Genomic DNA, 16,867 nt, shown 5'->3' on the forward strand with positions numbered 1-16,867 from the left:
TAACTAATCCAACCCAAATACAATTTAAATTCAAATTAAATTCAAATACAATTTAAATTCAAATTAATTCGACGAAGAAAGAAGAAGCAATAATAAAGAATAAGGAAGCAGACGAATAGCAGAAAGAAGAAAGAGTCAAGGGAGAAGAAAGGAGAAGAAGGAGAATGGATGTAAGCATGAAAAAGAAGGAAGAAGAAAAAAAGGAATAAGGAAGAAAGAAAAAGGAAAAAGGAAGTAGCAAGAAAGAGGAAGGAAAAAGAATAAAGGAAAAAGCAAGAAGGAAAAAGAACGAAGAAGGAAGAAGAAAGACGGAAAAAGGAAGAAAAAAAGAATAAGGTACCCCAGGGCAAGTGGGACCTAAAAAAACGCTAGTTCAGCAAAATCGCTAACGCATACTTAGAAAACAGGGTATTTCAGGACATTAACCACGGATACATCATTATATGCTTCCGTTGTTGAAGTGTAGACGTGTTGTAAGCCATTTATTCAGTTACAAAAATATTGGTAGTGACATAAATAAATTTACCTGTGGGACCCACTTACCCCTTCAAACGGGGCAAGTGGGACCTATTCTGCTCTATACTGTCGAACGAAGCTAATTTGAAGAATGTAGATATAATGTTCATGTAATTTCTGAGTCGTAGTATTTCAGATCATGGATGGAGTTTTATTGCTTGTCAGACTTTTGTTTTTGGCAAAAAAGGGATTACAATGTTAGCAGATATAAAAACAAGACAACAGCCAGTTAACTGTTTAATTGTCTGTTGTCTGGTTTTACATTAGCTCACTTTCTAACCAAACGTGCTAGATGGAAGAGATAAGCAAATCTTTGTTCACTTTTCGAATGAATGTTTCTCTGTTTAACATAAATTATTTCATAAATTAGAACTTCAAAAGGAACGTTTTTATTCAGGTGGTGTTGTAAATTTGTAATAGAACGAAATGGCCAATTTATGTCTTAAGCACTTTATTTATCTGAAAATCTGTTAATTTGATGCGAAGTTTAAAAATCACAAAACACAAGACAAAACCTGTTGATCTATTGTAGGGTAAATAGATTGTTTGCACTATAAACGGAAAAAAAAATTGCATAGCTATAACCATTGCTCTTATCCATGAGGGAGATAATTTTCAGAAAGCAAAATACACATTTGGTAAATCAACTGTACATTACTTCTTAACAACTAAACCAACGATATCAACTGCATTTGATTCAGATCCATATGATATAAGAGTGTCGAAGTTATTCTTCACTAGACAACAATCTAAAAACAGGTGAAATGGCTCTATCGAAAATGTTGTTCAAATATGTCCCACTTGCCCCATGTATGTTAAAAATCAACGGAAAAAGAAAATTGCCGATTTTGGCTTTAATAAAAACTTTTAAATAGTTTTTGATGTCACACAATGAATTATTGGCAGTGGCTGATTTGCTACTCGCCGCTTCCACTTCCAGGCGCTATCGTATATGCGCAAATAGCCAGCGAAAGTTAACCGCAAGAAATTTGTATGGCGAAAGACATCTAACGCAGATTTTCTCAAAATTAGGAACTTTTCATGAAAAACTATTTGGTACCGGTTATGAGGGATGGTGTCCGCTACTACGCCTACCAAATATTTTTTCGATTAAAGTGCTTAATTTGGAGAAATCGAACCTTAGATGCCTTTCGCCATACTGATTTCAGAAAGTTAACTCCTAGTGTGCCGCTGTAAGCACGCTCAAAGCAGTCGATTCATTATTTAATTGCTCAAAATATTCACTTTCCACATCAATGATGAATTTAGAAACGACTATTTTGTTGGAAATCCATTGAATTAAAATAAAAGTAATAGATTTTGCCGGTAGTTTAAAGTCATGATTAAACAATACCATTAGTATGGTGCCGCAAATAGTTTTGATTTCATTTTTTGTGTCAGGCGAATTCGTTGATAATGAATTATTGGCAGTGGCTGATTTTCTACTCGCCGCTGCCACATCCTGGCGCTATCGTATATGCGCAAACAGCCAGCATGAGTTAACCGCCAGAAATTTGTATGGCGAAAGACATCTAACGCGGGTTTTCTCAACATTAGGAACTTTTCACGAACAACTATTTGGTACCTATTTGGTGTAGGAAGGTGTCCGTTACTATGCCTACCAAATATTTTTTCGATTAAGTTGCTTATGCTCGAGATATTAAATATTAGATGCCATTTCGCCATACTGATTTCCAAAAGTTAACTCTTAGTGTGCCGCTGTGTAAGCACGCTCAAATCAGGCGATTCATTCTGCTTCATCTTTCTAGAACATTGTTACCATTAGAAACGTTCACCGATTAATCAACAGCCATAGTACCCACTTACCCCGTATTTTCACTTGCCCCGGGGTACCTTACAAAAAATAAAAAAGGAAGATGGATGGAAGCATGAGAAAGAAGCAAAAAAAGAAAAGGAAGAAGGAATAACTAAGAAGGAAGAAAAAAGAACGAAGGAAAAGAAAGAAGAAAGAAGAAAGTCGAAACAAACGAAGAAAGGAAGATAACAAAATAGAACAAAAAAAGGAAAAAGAATAAGAAAAAGAAGAAAGGAACAAAAAGATGGAAAACAGGCAGAACGAAAGAAGGAATAAGAAAGAAGAAAGATGGAAGAACGATATAAGAAAAAATAAGAAAAAAGAATGAAGAAGAAAGAAGGAATTATAAAGAAGGAAGAAAAAAGGAATAAGAAGAAAAAAAGAAGGCATATGAAAAAAAAAGAGATAGAAAAAGGATGAAAAAGATAAGAAGAAAGAAGAAATAAGGAAACAGAAAAAACGCAGAAAGAAAAAAGAGAAAACAAGAAGAAATAAAATGGCAGAAGGAAGAAAGAAAAAGGAAAACGGAAGAAAAAAATAGAGAGAAGAAAGAAGGGAAAATTAAAGGAGAGAATTTGCGAAGAATGAAGGAAAAAGGAAGAAGGAAGGCTGAAGACTGCAGGAGAAAGAAAAAAGGAAGAAGGAAGAAAGAAGCAAGAAGGAAGTGGGAAGATGGTAGATTGAAGAAGCAAGAAAGAAAAAGGAAGAAGAAAGATAGAAAAAAGGAGAAGAAAGATAAAAGAAAGAAAAATGAAAAATTGAAGAAGGAGAAAAAAGAAGGAAGAGATTAGAAAGGGAAGGAATAAAGAAGAAGGAAGAAGGAAAGAAGGAAAACAGAAAAAATGGAAGATGGCAAAAGGAAGAAGGAAGCAAAAGTCAAGAAAGAATATCGAAGAAAGAAGAAAAATATGGAAGAAGGAAGAAAGAAAAAGAAAAAAAGAAGAAATAAGAAAGAAACAAGAAAGAAACAACTAGAAGTTTGCTGCTGCGTGAGAGAGCCGTCGGTGCGGTCAGCATTTGCATGAGATATCTTATTTCGGTTTGTGCGTAGCGCATAAGTAAGAAGGGGAAAAAGAAAAGGAAAAAGGAATAACTAAGAAGGTAAAAGGAAGAAATAAGAACGAAGAAAGAAGAAGTAAGAAGGAAAAAGGCAGAATGAAGAAGAAGAAAAAAAAAGAAAGAGAAGGTAGAAGAAAGACGAAAAAAGGAAGAAAACAGGAATACAAAAAAGAAAAAAGGAAGAAAAATAATAAATAAGGAAGAAAAAAAAATTGAAAAAGAAGAAGATAGAAAACAGGAATAACCAAAGCAGGAAGTATAAGAAAGAAGAAAAATTGAAGAAATAGAAGAAGGAAAAAGAAAGAAGGAAGAAGAAAGGATGAAGAAAAAAGAAGGAAGGAAAAAGAAAGAAGAAAAAATAAGGAAGAAGGAAGGAAGAAAGAAGAAGAAGGAGAAAGAAAGATAAGGGAAGAAGGAAGAAAGAAAAAGGAAGAAGAAAGAAGGAAGTAGGAAGATGGTAGATTGAAGAGGTAAGAAAGAAAAAGGAAGAAGAAAGATAGAAGAAAGAATGAAGAAAGATAGACATAAGAAGAAAGAGAAAAGAAAGAAGAAAAACGATAAAAAAGAAGGAAAGAAGGAAGACAGCAGAAGGAAAAAGGAAGCAAGAGTCAAGGGTGAATGACAAAGAAAGAAGAAGGAATAAAGAAGAAGCAATAATAAAGAATAAGGAAGCAGACAAATAGCAGAAAGAAGAAAGAGTCAAGGGAGAAGAAAGAAGGAAAATGGATGTGAGCATGAAAAAGAAGGAAGAAGAAAAAAGAAAAAGAAGAAGGAAAAAAGAAGGAAAAGAAAGAAGGAAGAAGTAAAAGAATAAATGAAAAAGAAGAAGGAAAAGAAAGAAGGAAGGAGAAAGACGGAAAAAAGAAAGAAAGAATACATAAAATAAAAAAGGAAGATGGATGGAATGGATGGAAAAAGAAGGAAGAAGAAAAAAAGAAAAGGAAGAAGGAATAACTAAAAAGGAAGAAGGAAGAAAGAAAAAGGAAAAAGGAAGAAGAAAGAAGGAAAAAGAAAGAGAAGGAAGAAGAAAGACGAAAAAACGAAGAATGAAAGATAACGAAAAAGAAAAGGAGAAAAAAAGGAAAAGAATAAGATAAAGGGAAGGAGTAAGAAGACAGAAAACAGGAAGAACGACAGAAGAAGGAATAAGAAGAAGGAAGATGGAAAAAGAAAGATGGAAGAACGATGTAAGAAGAAATAAGAAAAAAGAATGAAGAAGAAAGAAGGAATTAAAAAGAAGAAAGAAAGAAGAAGAAAAAAAAGAAGGAATATGAAAAAAGAAGAAGATAGAAAAAGGATGAAAAAGATAAGAAGAAAGAAATAAAAGGAAACAGAAAAAAAAGCAGAAAGAAAAAAGAAGAAACAAGAAGAAATAAGATGGCAGAAGGAAGAAAGAAAAAGGAAAACAGAAGAAAAAAGGGAGAGAAGAAGAAAAATTAAAGGAGAGAAAGAAAAATTGCGAAAAAAGAAGGAACAAGGAAGAAGGCAGGCTGAAGACTGCAGGAGAAAGAAAAAAGGAAGAAGGAAGAAAGAAGCAAGAAGGAAGTGAGAAGATGGTAGATTGAAGCAGCAAGAAAAAGGAAGAAGAAGGATAGAAAAAAGAAGGAGAAGAAAGATAGAATAAAGAAGAAGGAAAAAATAAAGAAGGAGAAAAAAGAAGGAAGAGATAAAAAAGGGAAGGAATTAAAAAGAAGGAAGAAGGAAAGAGGGAAGACAGAAAAAAAGGAAGATGGCAAAAGGAAGAAGGAATCAAGAGTCAAGAAAAATACCGAAGAAAGAAGAAACAATATGGAAGAAGGAAGAAAGAAAAAGAAAAAAAGAAGAAATAAAAAGGAAACAACAAGAAATTTGCTGCTGCGTGAGAGAGCCGTCGGGGCGGTCAGCATTTGCATGAGATATCTTATTTCGGTTTGTGCGCAGCGCATAAGTAAGAAGGCGAAAAAGGAAAAAGGAATAACTAAGAAGGTGAAAGGAAGAAATAAGAACGAAGAAAGAAGAAGTAAGAAGGAAAAAGGTAGAAAGAAGAAGAAGGAAAAAAAAAGAAAGAGAAGGAAGAAGAAAGACGAAAAAAAGAAAAAAGGAATACAAAAAAATAAAAAAGGAAGAAAAATAAGAAATAAGGATGAAGAAGAAATAATAAGAAAAAGAAGAAGGTAGAAAACAGAAAGAATCAAAGCAGAAAAAATAAGAAAAAAAGGAAGAAAGATAGAAGAAGGAATAAGAAATAAGGAAAAAGGAAGGAAGAATTAAAAAGAAAGAAGAAAAAAGGAAAGAAGAAAACATAAGAAAAAAGGAAAGAAGAAAGAAGAAGAAGGAGAAAAAAGAAAAGGGAAGATGGAAGAAAGAAAAAGAAAGAAAGTAGGAAGAAAGAAGGAAGTAGGAAGATGGAAGATTGAAGAATAAAGATAGAAAAGAGAAGAAGAAAAATAGAAGAAAGAACGAAGAAAGATAGACGTAAGAAGGAAAAAAGGAGGAAAATGAAAAAAAAGAAGGAAAAGGCAGAAAAAAGAAGGAAGACAGCAGAAAGAAAAAGGAAGCAAGAGTCGAGGATGAATAACGAATAAAGAAGAAGGAATAAAGAAGAAAGAAGCTATCAGAAAGAATAAGAAAGCAGGCAAGTAGCAGAAAGAAGAAAGAGTCAAGGAAAAGAAAGAAGGAAAATGGATGTAAGAAAGAAAAAGAAGGAAAAAGAAAAAAGAAAAAGAAGAAGGAAGAAAAAAGAAGGAAAAAGAAAGAAGGAAGAAGGAAAAAGAATAAATGAAAAAAGAAGAAGGAAAAAGAAATATGGAAGGAGAAAGACGGAAAAAAGAAGAAAGAAAGAATTCATAAAATAAAAAAGGAAGATGGATGGAATGGATGGAAAAAGAAGGAAGAAGAAAAAAAGAAAAGGAAGAAGGAATAACTAAACAGGAAGAAAGAAAGAAAAGAAAAGGAAAAGGAAGAAGAAAGAAGAAAGAAGGAAAAAAAAGAGAAGGGAGAAGAGAGACGGAAAAACGAAGAAAGAAAGATACCAAAAAAGAAAAGGAGAAAAAAAGGAAAAGAATAAGAAAAAGAAGAAAGGAGTAAGAAAATATAAAACAGGAAGAACGAAAGAAGAAGGAATAAGAAAGAAGAAAGATGGAAGAACGATGTAAGAAGGAATAAGAAAAAAGAATGAAGAAGAAAGAAGGAATTAAAAAGAAGAAAGAAAGAAGAAGAAAAAAAAGAAGGAATATGAAAAAAAGAAGAAGATAGAAAAAGGATGAAAAAGAAAAGAAGAAAGAAAAAAAAGGAAACAGAAAAAAAAGCAGAAAGAAAAAAGAAGAAACAAGAAGAAATAAGATGGCAGAAGGAAGAAAGAAAAAGGAAAAAGGAAGAAAAAAGGGAGAGAAGAAGGAAGAATGAAATGAGAGAAAGAAAAATTGCGAAGAAAGAAGGAAAAACGAAGAAGGCAGGCTGAAGACTGCAGGAGAAAGAAAAAAGGAAGAAGGAAGAAAGAAGCAAGAAGGAAGTGAGAAGATGGTAGATTGAAGCAGCAAGAAAAAGGAAGAAGAAGGATAGAAAAAAGAAGGAGAAGAAAGATAGAATAAAGAAGAATGAAAAATTGAAGAAGGATAAAAAAGCAGGAAGAGTTAAGAAAGGGAAGGAATAAAGAAGAAGGAAAGAAGGAAGACAGAAAAAAAGGAAGATGGCAAAAGGAAGAAGGAAACAAAAGTCAAGAGAGAATATCGAAGAAAGAATAAGCAATACAGAAGAAAGAAGAAAAAAGAATGAATGAAAATCCTCACTCCACTAAACATTACCTCAAAATTTAATCCAAATCAAATCCATACTCAATCCAAATTGATTTCAAAGTCGATAAAAGCCCAACCTCAATTCATTCCAAACTCAATCCAAATCCAATAAACTCCGCATCTCCAAATTCAATCCAAAACTAATCAAAATTCAAACTCCATACAAATCCAATCCAAATATAATCCAGATTCAATACAAATCTAATGAAAAATCAAACCAAATCCAGTTCAAATCCCTTCAAAGTCCAATCCAAAACGAATAAAATCCAAATCAAATCCAAAATTCAGTAAAATCTAAATTCAATTAAATTCCAACCTAAATTCCATTCAAATCTAATCCAAATTCAACCCAAAACGAATCCAAATCCAAATCAAATCCAATCAAAAACTAACACAGAATCAATTTCAATAGAAGTTGAATCCAATATTAATATAACACAAATTCAAACCAAATGCAATCCAGATCCATTCGAAATGTTATCCAAAATCGAAATTCAATTCAAATCTAATCATAAATCAATTCAAATTCCATAAGAATCTAAATCCAATTGAGTCCAATCCTAATCAGATTTAAATTAAATTCATATTCAGACTAAATTAAATTCAAATCCAATCCAAATCTAATTCAAGTTTTTTTCAAAACCATTCCAAATCTAATCTAAATTAATTCCAAAGCCAATCTTATTATATATATTATTTAAATCCAAATTAAATGCAAATCTAGTACGAATTTATTCCAAGCCTTTCCAAATCAAATCCAAATTAATTCAAAATCCAATCTAAATATTGTCCAAATTCAATCCAAATCGAATCCAATTCCATTCAAAATGTAATCCATCTCAAATTAAATACAAATTTAAAATAAATCACATCCAAATCAAACCCAAATTCAATCCAAATCCAAATTACTTCCAATCCACATCCAAATCGAATCCAATCTAAAACCATTTCGAATCAAATCCATCCATGTTCAAACCAAAATAAATTTTAATCTGATTCAAATCTAACTCAAATTCGTTCCAAAGCCATTACAAATCTAATCCAAATTCATTTCAAATCCAATCTAAGTCTAATTCGAAACCAATCCGAACTTAATCCAAATCCAATCCAAATTCAATTCTTATCAATTTTCAATCCAAATCTAACTCAAATACAAAATCTAATTCAAATTCTAATTCTAATTCAAAAAAAAATCATACTCAATCCAAATCTAAGCCATATACAATCCAAATGCAATCCAAATCCGATTCACCCCCAATTCAAATCTAATCTACATTTAATCCAAATCAAATCCATACTCAATCTGAATTGATTTCAAATTCATTTCATAGCAAATCCAAATTCAATCCAATCAATTCCACATCTCCAAGTTGATTCCAAAACTAATCCAAAGTGCATACAAATCCAATCCGAATCTAACCCATCTAGCCATCCATACAAATCCAATCAAAATATAATAGTCCAGATAAAATCGAAATTGAATACAAATCCAATCCATATTCAATCCAAATCCAAAACAAATTCAATACAAATCCAAACCAATTAAAGCCCAAATTCAATAAAATTCCAAATTAACTTCAATCCAGATCTAAATCGAAACCAATCCATACACAATCCGAATCCAATTCAAAATCAATCCATATACAATTTTAATCGAATCCAATCCAAATCTAACCCAAATGCATTCAAAAATCTTTACTTAGTCAAATCCATTACAAAGCAAATCTAAATATTATTCAAATCTAATCCAATTCCAATCCAAATCCAAAACAGATCTAATCTAAATCCGGTTCAATTTAATTCAAATCCGATCCAAATTCAATCAAAATCTGAAATAAATTCAATCCAAACCCAAATCCATTTCAAATATAATCCAAATTAAATCCAATCCAATCTTATCTGAAACCAAAACAAATCCAGTCCAAATCCATTCGAGATCTAATCCAAATCGAATCGTTCCAAATTCCATCCGAATAAAATCCAAATCTACACCAAATTCAATACCAATCCAAATCTAATTCAAGTATGGGTTCTTTGGGAAAGTTGGCCTTAAATAAATTAAAGAATTGATAAAGCAAATAAAAATTTTCGACTGGAAAGATCAATTCTATCCAAATCCATTCCATACCAAGGCAAGGTGGCGGCAATGCTTTATGATTTTTTACCATACAATTTGGAATGTGCTCTCTGAGCTGTCGCATTTTTTGTTTCAATTTGTTCATTTGGTGTGCTCAGGAAGTGGATAACATTTTACGGAGCCGAAATGTTAATTTGGTGCTTTGATCTTGATGAAAATTATCAATTGCTTACTATCCAATTGAAAGAGAGGATTGGTAACCCATGCAATAGGCGCTTATTATTTGAAACTGACTTCTTCGTTGTGGCAATGTCACTAAATGTTTATGAAGATGTCCGTGATGAATATAAATTGATAAATTAAACACTGTGTAACATAACACGTTGTTTGTTAGCTTGTTACTAATATTCAAGCTAATATTCGAAAAAAATGCACCCTTGATCATATAATGATAGTTCTGAATAAATGATGTTGAAAAATTTCACGTTTCACCCATAACGAAACTATATTGAACAGTAATTACGTGCTTTTCTCTTTCCTCGCTAATTCAGGCATCTGTTTAAAATATGCTCAGAGTTGGAATTTATATTAATTTATTTGCGGTTTGCAATTTCCACACAGTTCTGTAAATAATTAAATATTTGATGGATCACTGGTGTTCGAAAATCAGAATCCCATTAAAGTATATCCGTTGCGCAACAAGCCAAGGATTGATTCGAAAACGGTGATCCATTCAGTTACAGAGAGATGTTTTCGGCTTGATTTTTTAAAACTATGCAAGTTTTGTTTAAAATTCAAACTACTTTCAATACCCATCCAGACACAGACGAGAAGCAGGACCCCTAAAAATTACGACCAGTAAACAAACGTGCATGATTGTTTTTTCTTTATAATTTGTAAACCAGCTGCAATCAAATCTTCTTATCTTCTCGTTATTACCCTCATCAAACGAACGCCACCAGCTCACGTTTGTTCGAACAATTACAAACAAAGTACAAACTCTGAACACTTTCTCCTTCAATCCACCAACTGGCACACTCACAGAACGCTCTACTCTTTGTAACTTCCTCAGATCTCTTACAAAAATCACAAAGAAACACAGCACAGAACAGTACAGTAATACTAAAATAGCATAAACTAACTGAATTCATCTTTCATTTTTTGCATTTATTTTTTCATAAACTTGTGATGTCGGTGCCATAGGACTAAATTTTAATTTTTGAACAACCTTTTTCCAAAAGCACATTTCTCTATATCGGAAATCGTTGACACTGGAGCCAAATTTATGTCAAATGATTAAGGTCAAGAATCTGTTGGCAACAGGATTCTTCAAACAATCTTTGTTCATAATACATCCCGAATCGAGAAATAAGTTATTAGAAAATTAGCCCCATGTCACCGAAATAATATTCTCCAACACGCAATAGTGAACCACACAAGAGTACTAAAATTGGCTGTTAAATTTAAATAAACTAACGTTAATACTTTTGTACATTTCATTAAAGTCCTTAAACCAATGAACATTATTTTATTTATACTCACTTCACAGCATCGCCGCAAATAATCCTTTTACGCCATTATGCACACTACTCCTTATCGCAAATCACAAACTCTCAAACACAATACCGTAGAATTTGTAATGCTTACCATTCTGCATCACCTCGCACTATTGTCTATAATTACATTGATAACATATTTCGCTTACCGCATTTTTCTGAATACCTTACTGTCTCTCTTTCACCTAACAAAATATCCATTCGTGTGTTCTATCTAAAAATACCATGAAAGCGGATCGCCAACGGCGGTCCGCCCTTGAATCCCCCTTCCATGAATGTTAATTGAAGAACTCCTCAATCACTTTCAAGACTCCGGCTAGCGGCTACCCCGGCGTCATCGACGATCTGATCTTCAGCGGGGCCGGATCCGGTTGCCGCGGAGATGACGAAGACGAGTGTACGCCACCGTTCGAAACAGGCAGCGGAGACGACATCATCACACCGGTGTACGTTCCACCGACTAAGCAAACGACGGCGGCAGCGGGCGCCACTGGAGGCGGAAGCGGAGCCGGCAAAGGTAACCGAAGGAAAGACGAAGGTAAACTGTGCGATGACGAGGACTGTATACATGGATCCGGATCCGGTGAAGTGACGGAGGTGTTCACCGCTTCGACAGCTAAGAGTTCAGGTGAGTTGGTTCATTTGGGAAGATGAGTCTAACGGAGGTTTTATGATGGGTCTTATGATTGCAGAAACGAGTCCGGACGTTACGTACACCACAGTTGACTTCGACAAGAAAACCGATGGTACAACTACGCTGACGACTCAAGGTCGGTCAGAAACGTACGCCCCAAGCGAAACGACACGGGAGATGGATATGACGAGTAGTGGAACGACAAATTACGGCACCAGTTCAGGAACCAGTGGAAGTAGCTACGGAACAACAGTATCGATTGGTACGACGGGTACAACGAGTGGCACGTCTAGTGGAACGAGTAGTCGAACGACGTACACTACGGGTACGACGTCGGGTTCAAGCACATATGGATCGACAACGCAACAGCAGACCCCGTCTGAAACTACAATAAGCTATCGAGACCGCGATCGAGATCATATCCGAGAAACGACGCAACCTCAGGCGCCCACAACAACAGAAGATGACGAGGTCATAGAAGATAGAGGACCCGATGATGAAGATGGTACAGAAATGCAGCCACCCAACAAAGGTCAGCGAAAGCCTCCGCCAGTAAAAGTGTCGGAGCCACCGAATCCGGAACCAGAGCCACCTTATAATGCCCATCCGCCGGCATTCCCACCAACAAGGGTTCCGAAGCATAAAGGTGGTCGAATCAATTCAGAAGCCGAAGAGCGAACTGCCATGATTATTGGTATCGTAGCGGGTGCGTTGATCGCCGTCATATTGGTTATTCTGTTAGTGCTGTGGATCAAATCTAATGGAGATCGCTCTTACAAGACAGAGCACGATAAGAGCGGTCTTTACGGCACAGGTCCAAGTGCAGCGTTGTTGGGCGGATCGCACACCAATACACACAATGCTCACTACAATACGCATCAACAACAGCCGCACCATCAGCAACCTCCACATTACAATGGCAGTAGTGGCGGAGGAGGAGGAGGAGGCGGAGGTGGCGGTGGAATGGGACATCACGGAAACGGCGGTAACGTGCCATTGAATGGGTCTTTACGGCACCATCACAACGGCGGAAACGGCATGGGAGGAAGCGGGGCCATGGGAATGGGCAGCGGTGGCAGTGCTGCCAGTATGGGATACAACGGCAGTGATCGAGGCAGTATGCAATCGGGAGGAATGGGTCCACCGCAGAAACCGAAGAATCGCAACTCCAAGGACATCAAAGAGTGGTATGTTTAAATCCGCTCTCGGACGCTCTCTCACAAATACACATACGAATGAACGCACTCACACGCGCATCAGAGACGTTATATTTATAAAACCTTGTTTCCGCTGTTACTGGAAATGGATAACACAGGCGACTCACACACTCACAAGCGCGAAGTCACCCACGGCAGACTCATTAATACCTATCATTGATTAATTATAGTCGATAATTAATTAATAATGCAATTGTGATGATACAAACAAAAGAAAAAAAAAGTAATGATAAGACAAACACACAAACACATACCTATCATTAATCGTTAAATTAACGGGAAAACGAACTAAACGGCGTCGGAAGATAAAGTATTTGGGTCAAGCAAACACATCCAGCTAGGGTATAAGTGAAAACTGTAAATAGACACACAACAAGAAAAGTACACGAATACATCCACACAGACTAGAACGGCAAGGTAACAAGTGTGACAAAAAAAATGAATGCGCGTTTGTACGTGGTGTTTAGAACATAAAGTTGTGGATGAGGTTTGCAATCCCCGTTGCTAGGAAGATTTTACCCCAATTGAAAAATTCTTGTTATGGTCCGCCTTATGTTACGTTCGTTGATCTTGTTAATGTTCAGCTCTAATCATAATATTGTTCTTGTTTATTCAGAATTTACAAACAAAAAACAAGAGATTTAGGTACATTACCAAAATTTTAGGTTATATAAATGTGATTCGAATCCAACGCCAGTTCTATTCAAAGGCTTCATTCGTTATCCGCCTTTACAAACCGATAAATGTACGACGATATTTGAGTGTTCGTCTTTCCACCGTAGATGAAGTTTATATCGGAGTTGAAACTGGAGCGTATTCAATTCTTTTGATTTTTGAAATAGTTTACGCAATTGATAGCGATCGAAACAAACCAACAGTGTCGTACGTTGAATGAAAAGTGTAATACACGCAATCACAAAATACACACCATAAAACAAAGTTACAACCGTAATAAAACTATATTTGAGATCGACTCACAAAGCGAAATTTAAACGAGCAAATTGTTTTCTGCACAAAAATTTAAGACTACTATAAACTGTAAGTGAAAAACCAAAAAAAAAACGATAAAATCGACGTTGAAGAAGAAAGATCTACCGTGTAATTTTGAACGACCTTTAATAGTTCCAATTAATCCAAGCAAATCTCTTCAAGAAAAAAAAATCATTCAGCAACAAAAAACCAATGGTAAATGTACTCGTTTTTTCGTAAACTTAACTTTATGACGAAACATCAATCGACTCTGTTTTGCCTCCCCTTATTCCGTGGTTTCGCAGCTCTTTTTCTAAATCTTAAAACGCAATGTAAAAATGTCCCCGAGTACACAAATGGAAAATGGAGGCGGTCGTGGAATTCGTGAATGGGCCAGCAAACGAAACCAAAAACTATTTACACAATCACTATCACGTAAGCAAAAGTCAAGACAACAAATTCTAACTATTGAACGACGCGAGCGCGAGCGCGCGCGCGCACGAGACCCATAACTAAGAGAGAAAAAGTCAGACTCGAACTACCAAAACCGCCGGATTATTAAACTTGTTTTCGACTATTCGAAACGTGCACTCATTTCATTGACTTCATGAGCTTTTGAGTTATTTTCATAAATGCGTTTGAATTTACTTTTCAACTGGGATATGAAACGTTTTTTACGTTGACAAACATCGATAAAATTGAAAAATCAAGCAACTCATTAAAAAAAATGTTGTCACATTTTCAACAAATTTAATTAGTTTTATGCGATCCATCTTAAAAACCATTCAAAGTGGAGTGTAACAAATAATCGAGTGGGACATATTTTTATTGTTTTTTTTTATTCAAATATTTTTATTCAATTCTGATTGCTTTTAATATTTATTATCATTGATTCAATTTTTTTTTCAATCAGATCGTTACTCTGCGGATAATTTGTAAAATTGAGAATGATTTGAAAATCTTTTTGTTAGTTTAAAGAATAGAAGGTAATCTATAAGTACCTCTGCAAAAGCCAACTGAACCTATCGATTTCCACACTGAAGTTAATTATTGTCTATATCGGTTTGGTTCATCGTCAAAGGCTTATGCTCCAGGGTATTGATCGATTTGGTGGTAGAGGGGGTGGGTTCAATAACTACTCCCCCCTTAAAATAAGAATCGTCTCGATTCGTAAGAGATGTTAGCTTTTCCGGTTTCCCTCGTTTAGCGTTTCCTGCCGTCTCTGTTTGTACCTTTTGAAGATCAGATTTAGGATTCTGGGAACACGTTCTCCTGACTATGAGGCTGGTTACGGTGATAATCAGTATGAAATTTATGGAGGACATCGTGAATGACGAGTACGTGCCAATTTGGATGGTAAAATGCTCCAGGAATTTCCTGTTTTTGATGTTAACTTCTTCGATGGTCGGTGTTAGCTCAAAGCTGCTTTCGGCTATAGAAAGGCCATCGAGTGGTAATATTATAAGGGACTCTGTTTGGATCATTTCGGTATTCACGAACTGAGATCCATTCAGTTGAACGGAACAGTTATGAAATTCGATCAAATATGATCCTGTTAAATTCCTGTCAGAGATTCCACAAGTATTCTTTACCTCAATCGACTTGGCTGCTTTCAAAACTATGAGATTTCCAGTAATGAGATTGATCTCGGCAGGGTAGGCATTCGGTGAACGAGCAATTCGCTGATTGTCCTTTGAGTAAATTGGGAATGCATCTATCGTGAGTAATATCGACCAAATTATCCTGATTTCATAGCTTCCTTTTCTGAATCCGTTTGCAACTACTGGTTACGATGAAGGTAGAACTGTTACTTCTTATGACGTGGGTGTATTTCATTTGCAGAATTTTATTCCCTACTGGTAAAGGTTCTATAATAAAGTTTTCGAATAGCTCATTTTCTAACAATGGTATAGAGATGATAAATACAATTTTTGTTTGTTTATGATAGGCGGACTCTTCTAGAAAGTCATAAATTTCTTCTGAGCTATTTATAATTAAACCTTTTTCTTCTAACTTTTTTGAAGCGAATTCCAATTCTAATGATGACAATATGTTTTTCGAGAGAACCTGAAGTTTAGAAAGTTTGATGGCTTCGAAAATATCTTCAAGATGTGATTTTAAGAAGTCTAGATTTACATTGATTTTGAACACTTCCTTAAATATTGTGAAATCCGTTGCTAATTGTGAGTTTATACGTCTTTGTTCATTATTTTCCGTGATTAAATTGTTTGATTTAGAAGACAATTCGTCAATATTTTTTGAGATCTTTATGAGATCATTGTTGTCCAAATTTCCAGTAATAATTTTGATTCCTGATCCTACAAAGTTGAACAATCCTCGTTTGTTACGGGACTTTGGTTGGAGTTTATTAAACAGTTCCAGAGTATTGCTTAACTTTGAGCTAAGAAGATCAGTTATTTCTGTGTGGTTTCCAAGAGAGTTCACACCAATTATATTGGTTTCTAGGTTTCTGAAGATGGGTTCGTACCGTTTTAAGTCAATAACATGGAAAAGTTGATGATCGCCCTTTTTCAGAAAACTATAACCGTATTGAAGGGTAAGTAGTCCGGGATTGAAGGCCAGGTTAGTGATTTGGATGATTTGAGGGGATATGGGATTTCCGTTCAGGATGATGGTGAGGATGATGATTGTTATGACGTTGTGGTTCCAACGATTCATTCCTTGTGTTCCTTTTAAGGGTATCCAAAGCATAGTCCTTGCCTAAAAATGAAAAAAAATTAGTATGTTTTTCGATTTTACATGCTATGTGAATTTATCAGAAGGTTGTTCACTTTCTAATGCGGCGTAATTTAGATTTGTGTAATTTCCGTCGTTTCGAGTCTACGAGTCTCCTTGTTTTTGATTTTACGCCTGGTAACTTTTCAAGAACTCTTGAGCCGGGGGTGGTTCTTTATTTGCATTGTGGTAGCTAAGATGGGTTTTCTGATTTTTCGTAAGTGCTAGAACAGTTTCATCGTAAATTTTATCTCTGTATTCCACAATAGCGTCAATGTTCAGAGGTCTTTCAAATCCATCCAAAAAAAATTTATTCCGTAAAATATTTCGCGGGGCTTGAGTTTCGTGGAAGAATGAATAGTGTTGTTATATAATGAACAAGCGATGAAGATTTTTTCCTTGTTGGATAGTTGTTCATATTTATGGCTATTGGTTCTAAAAATTTCACTTATTGTAGAGTGGAAACGCTCTACAATTCCGTTAACTTGGCTGCAATTTGAAGGTGTAAAATACT

At 35.0% G+C, this 16,867-nt stretch overlaps 1 protein-coding gene across 1 annotated transcript in view; it reads left to right on the forward strand.

Annotated features, from left to right (window-relative positions):
* Nucleotides 1–13,123, forward strand: part of LOC134206328 (neurexin 1) — a 532,462-nt gene extending 519,339 nt beyond the window's left edge. The window contains exons 22-23 of the mRNA XM_062682027.1: nucleotides 11,107–11,425; nucleotides 11,490–13,123. Coding sequence (XP_062538011.1) covers nucleotides 11,107–11,425; nucleotides 11,490–12,628 — 1,458 coding nt within the window. The 3' untranslated portion in view covers nucleotides 12,629–13,123. The remainder of the gene's footprint in view (nucleotides 1–11,106; nucleotides 11,426–11,489) is intronic.
* Nucleotides 13,124–16,867: the final 3,744 nt, after the last annotated feature.

This window comes from Armigeres subalbatus, chromosome 1 (genome assembly GCF_024139115.2).
Source record: "Armigeres subalbatus isolate Guangzhou_Male chromosome 1, GZ_Asu_2, whole genome shotgun sequence".
NCBI lineage: Eukaryota > Metazoa > Arthropoda > Insecta > Diptera > Culicidae > Armigeres > Armigeres subalbatus.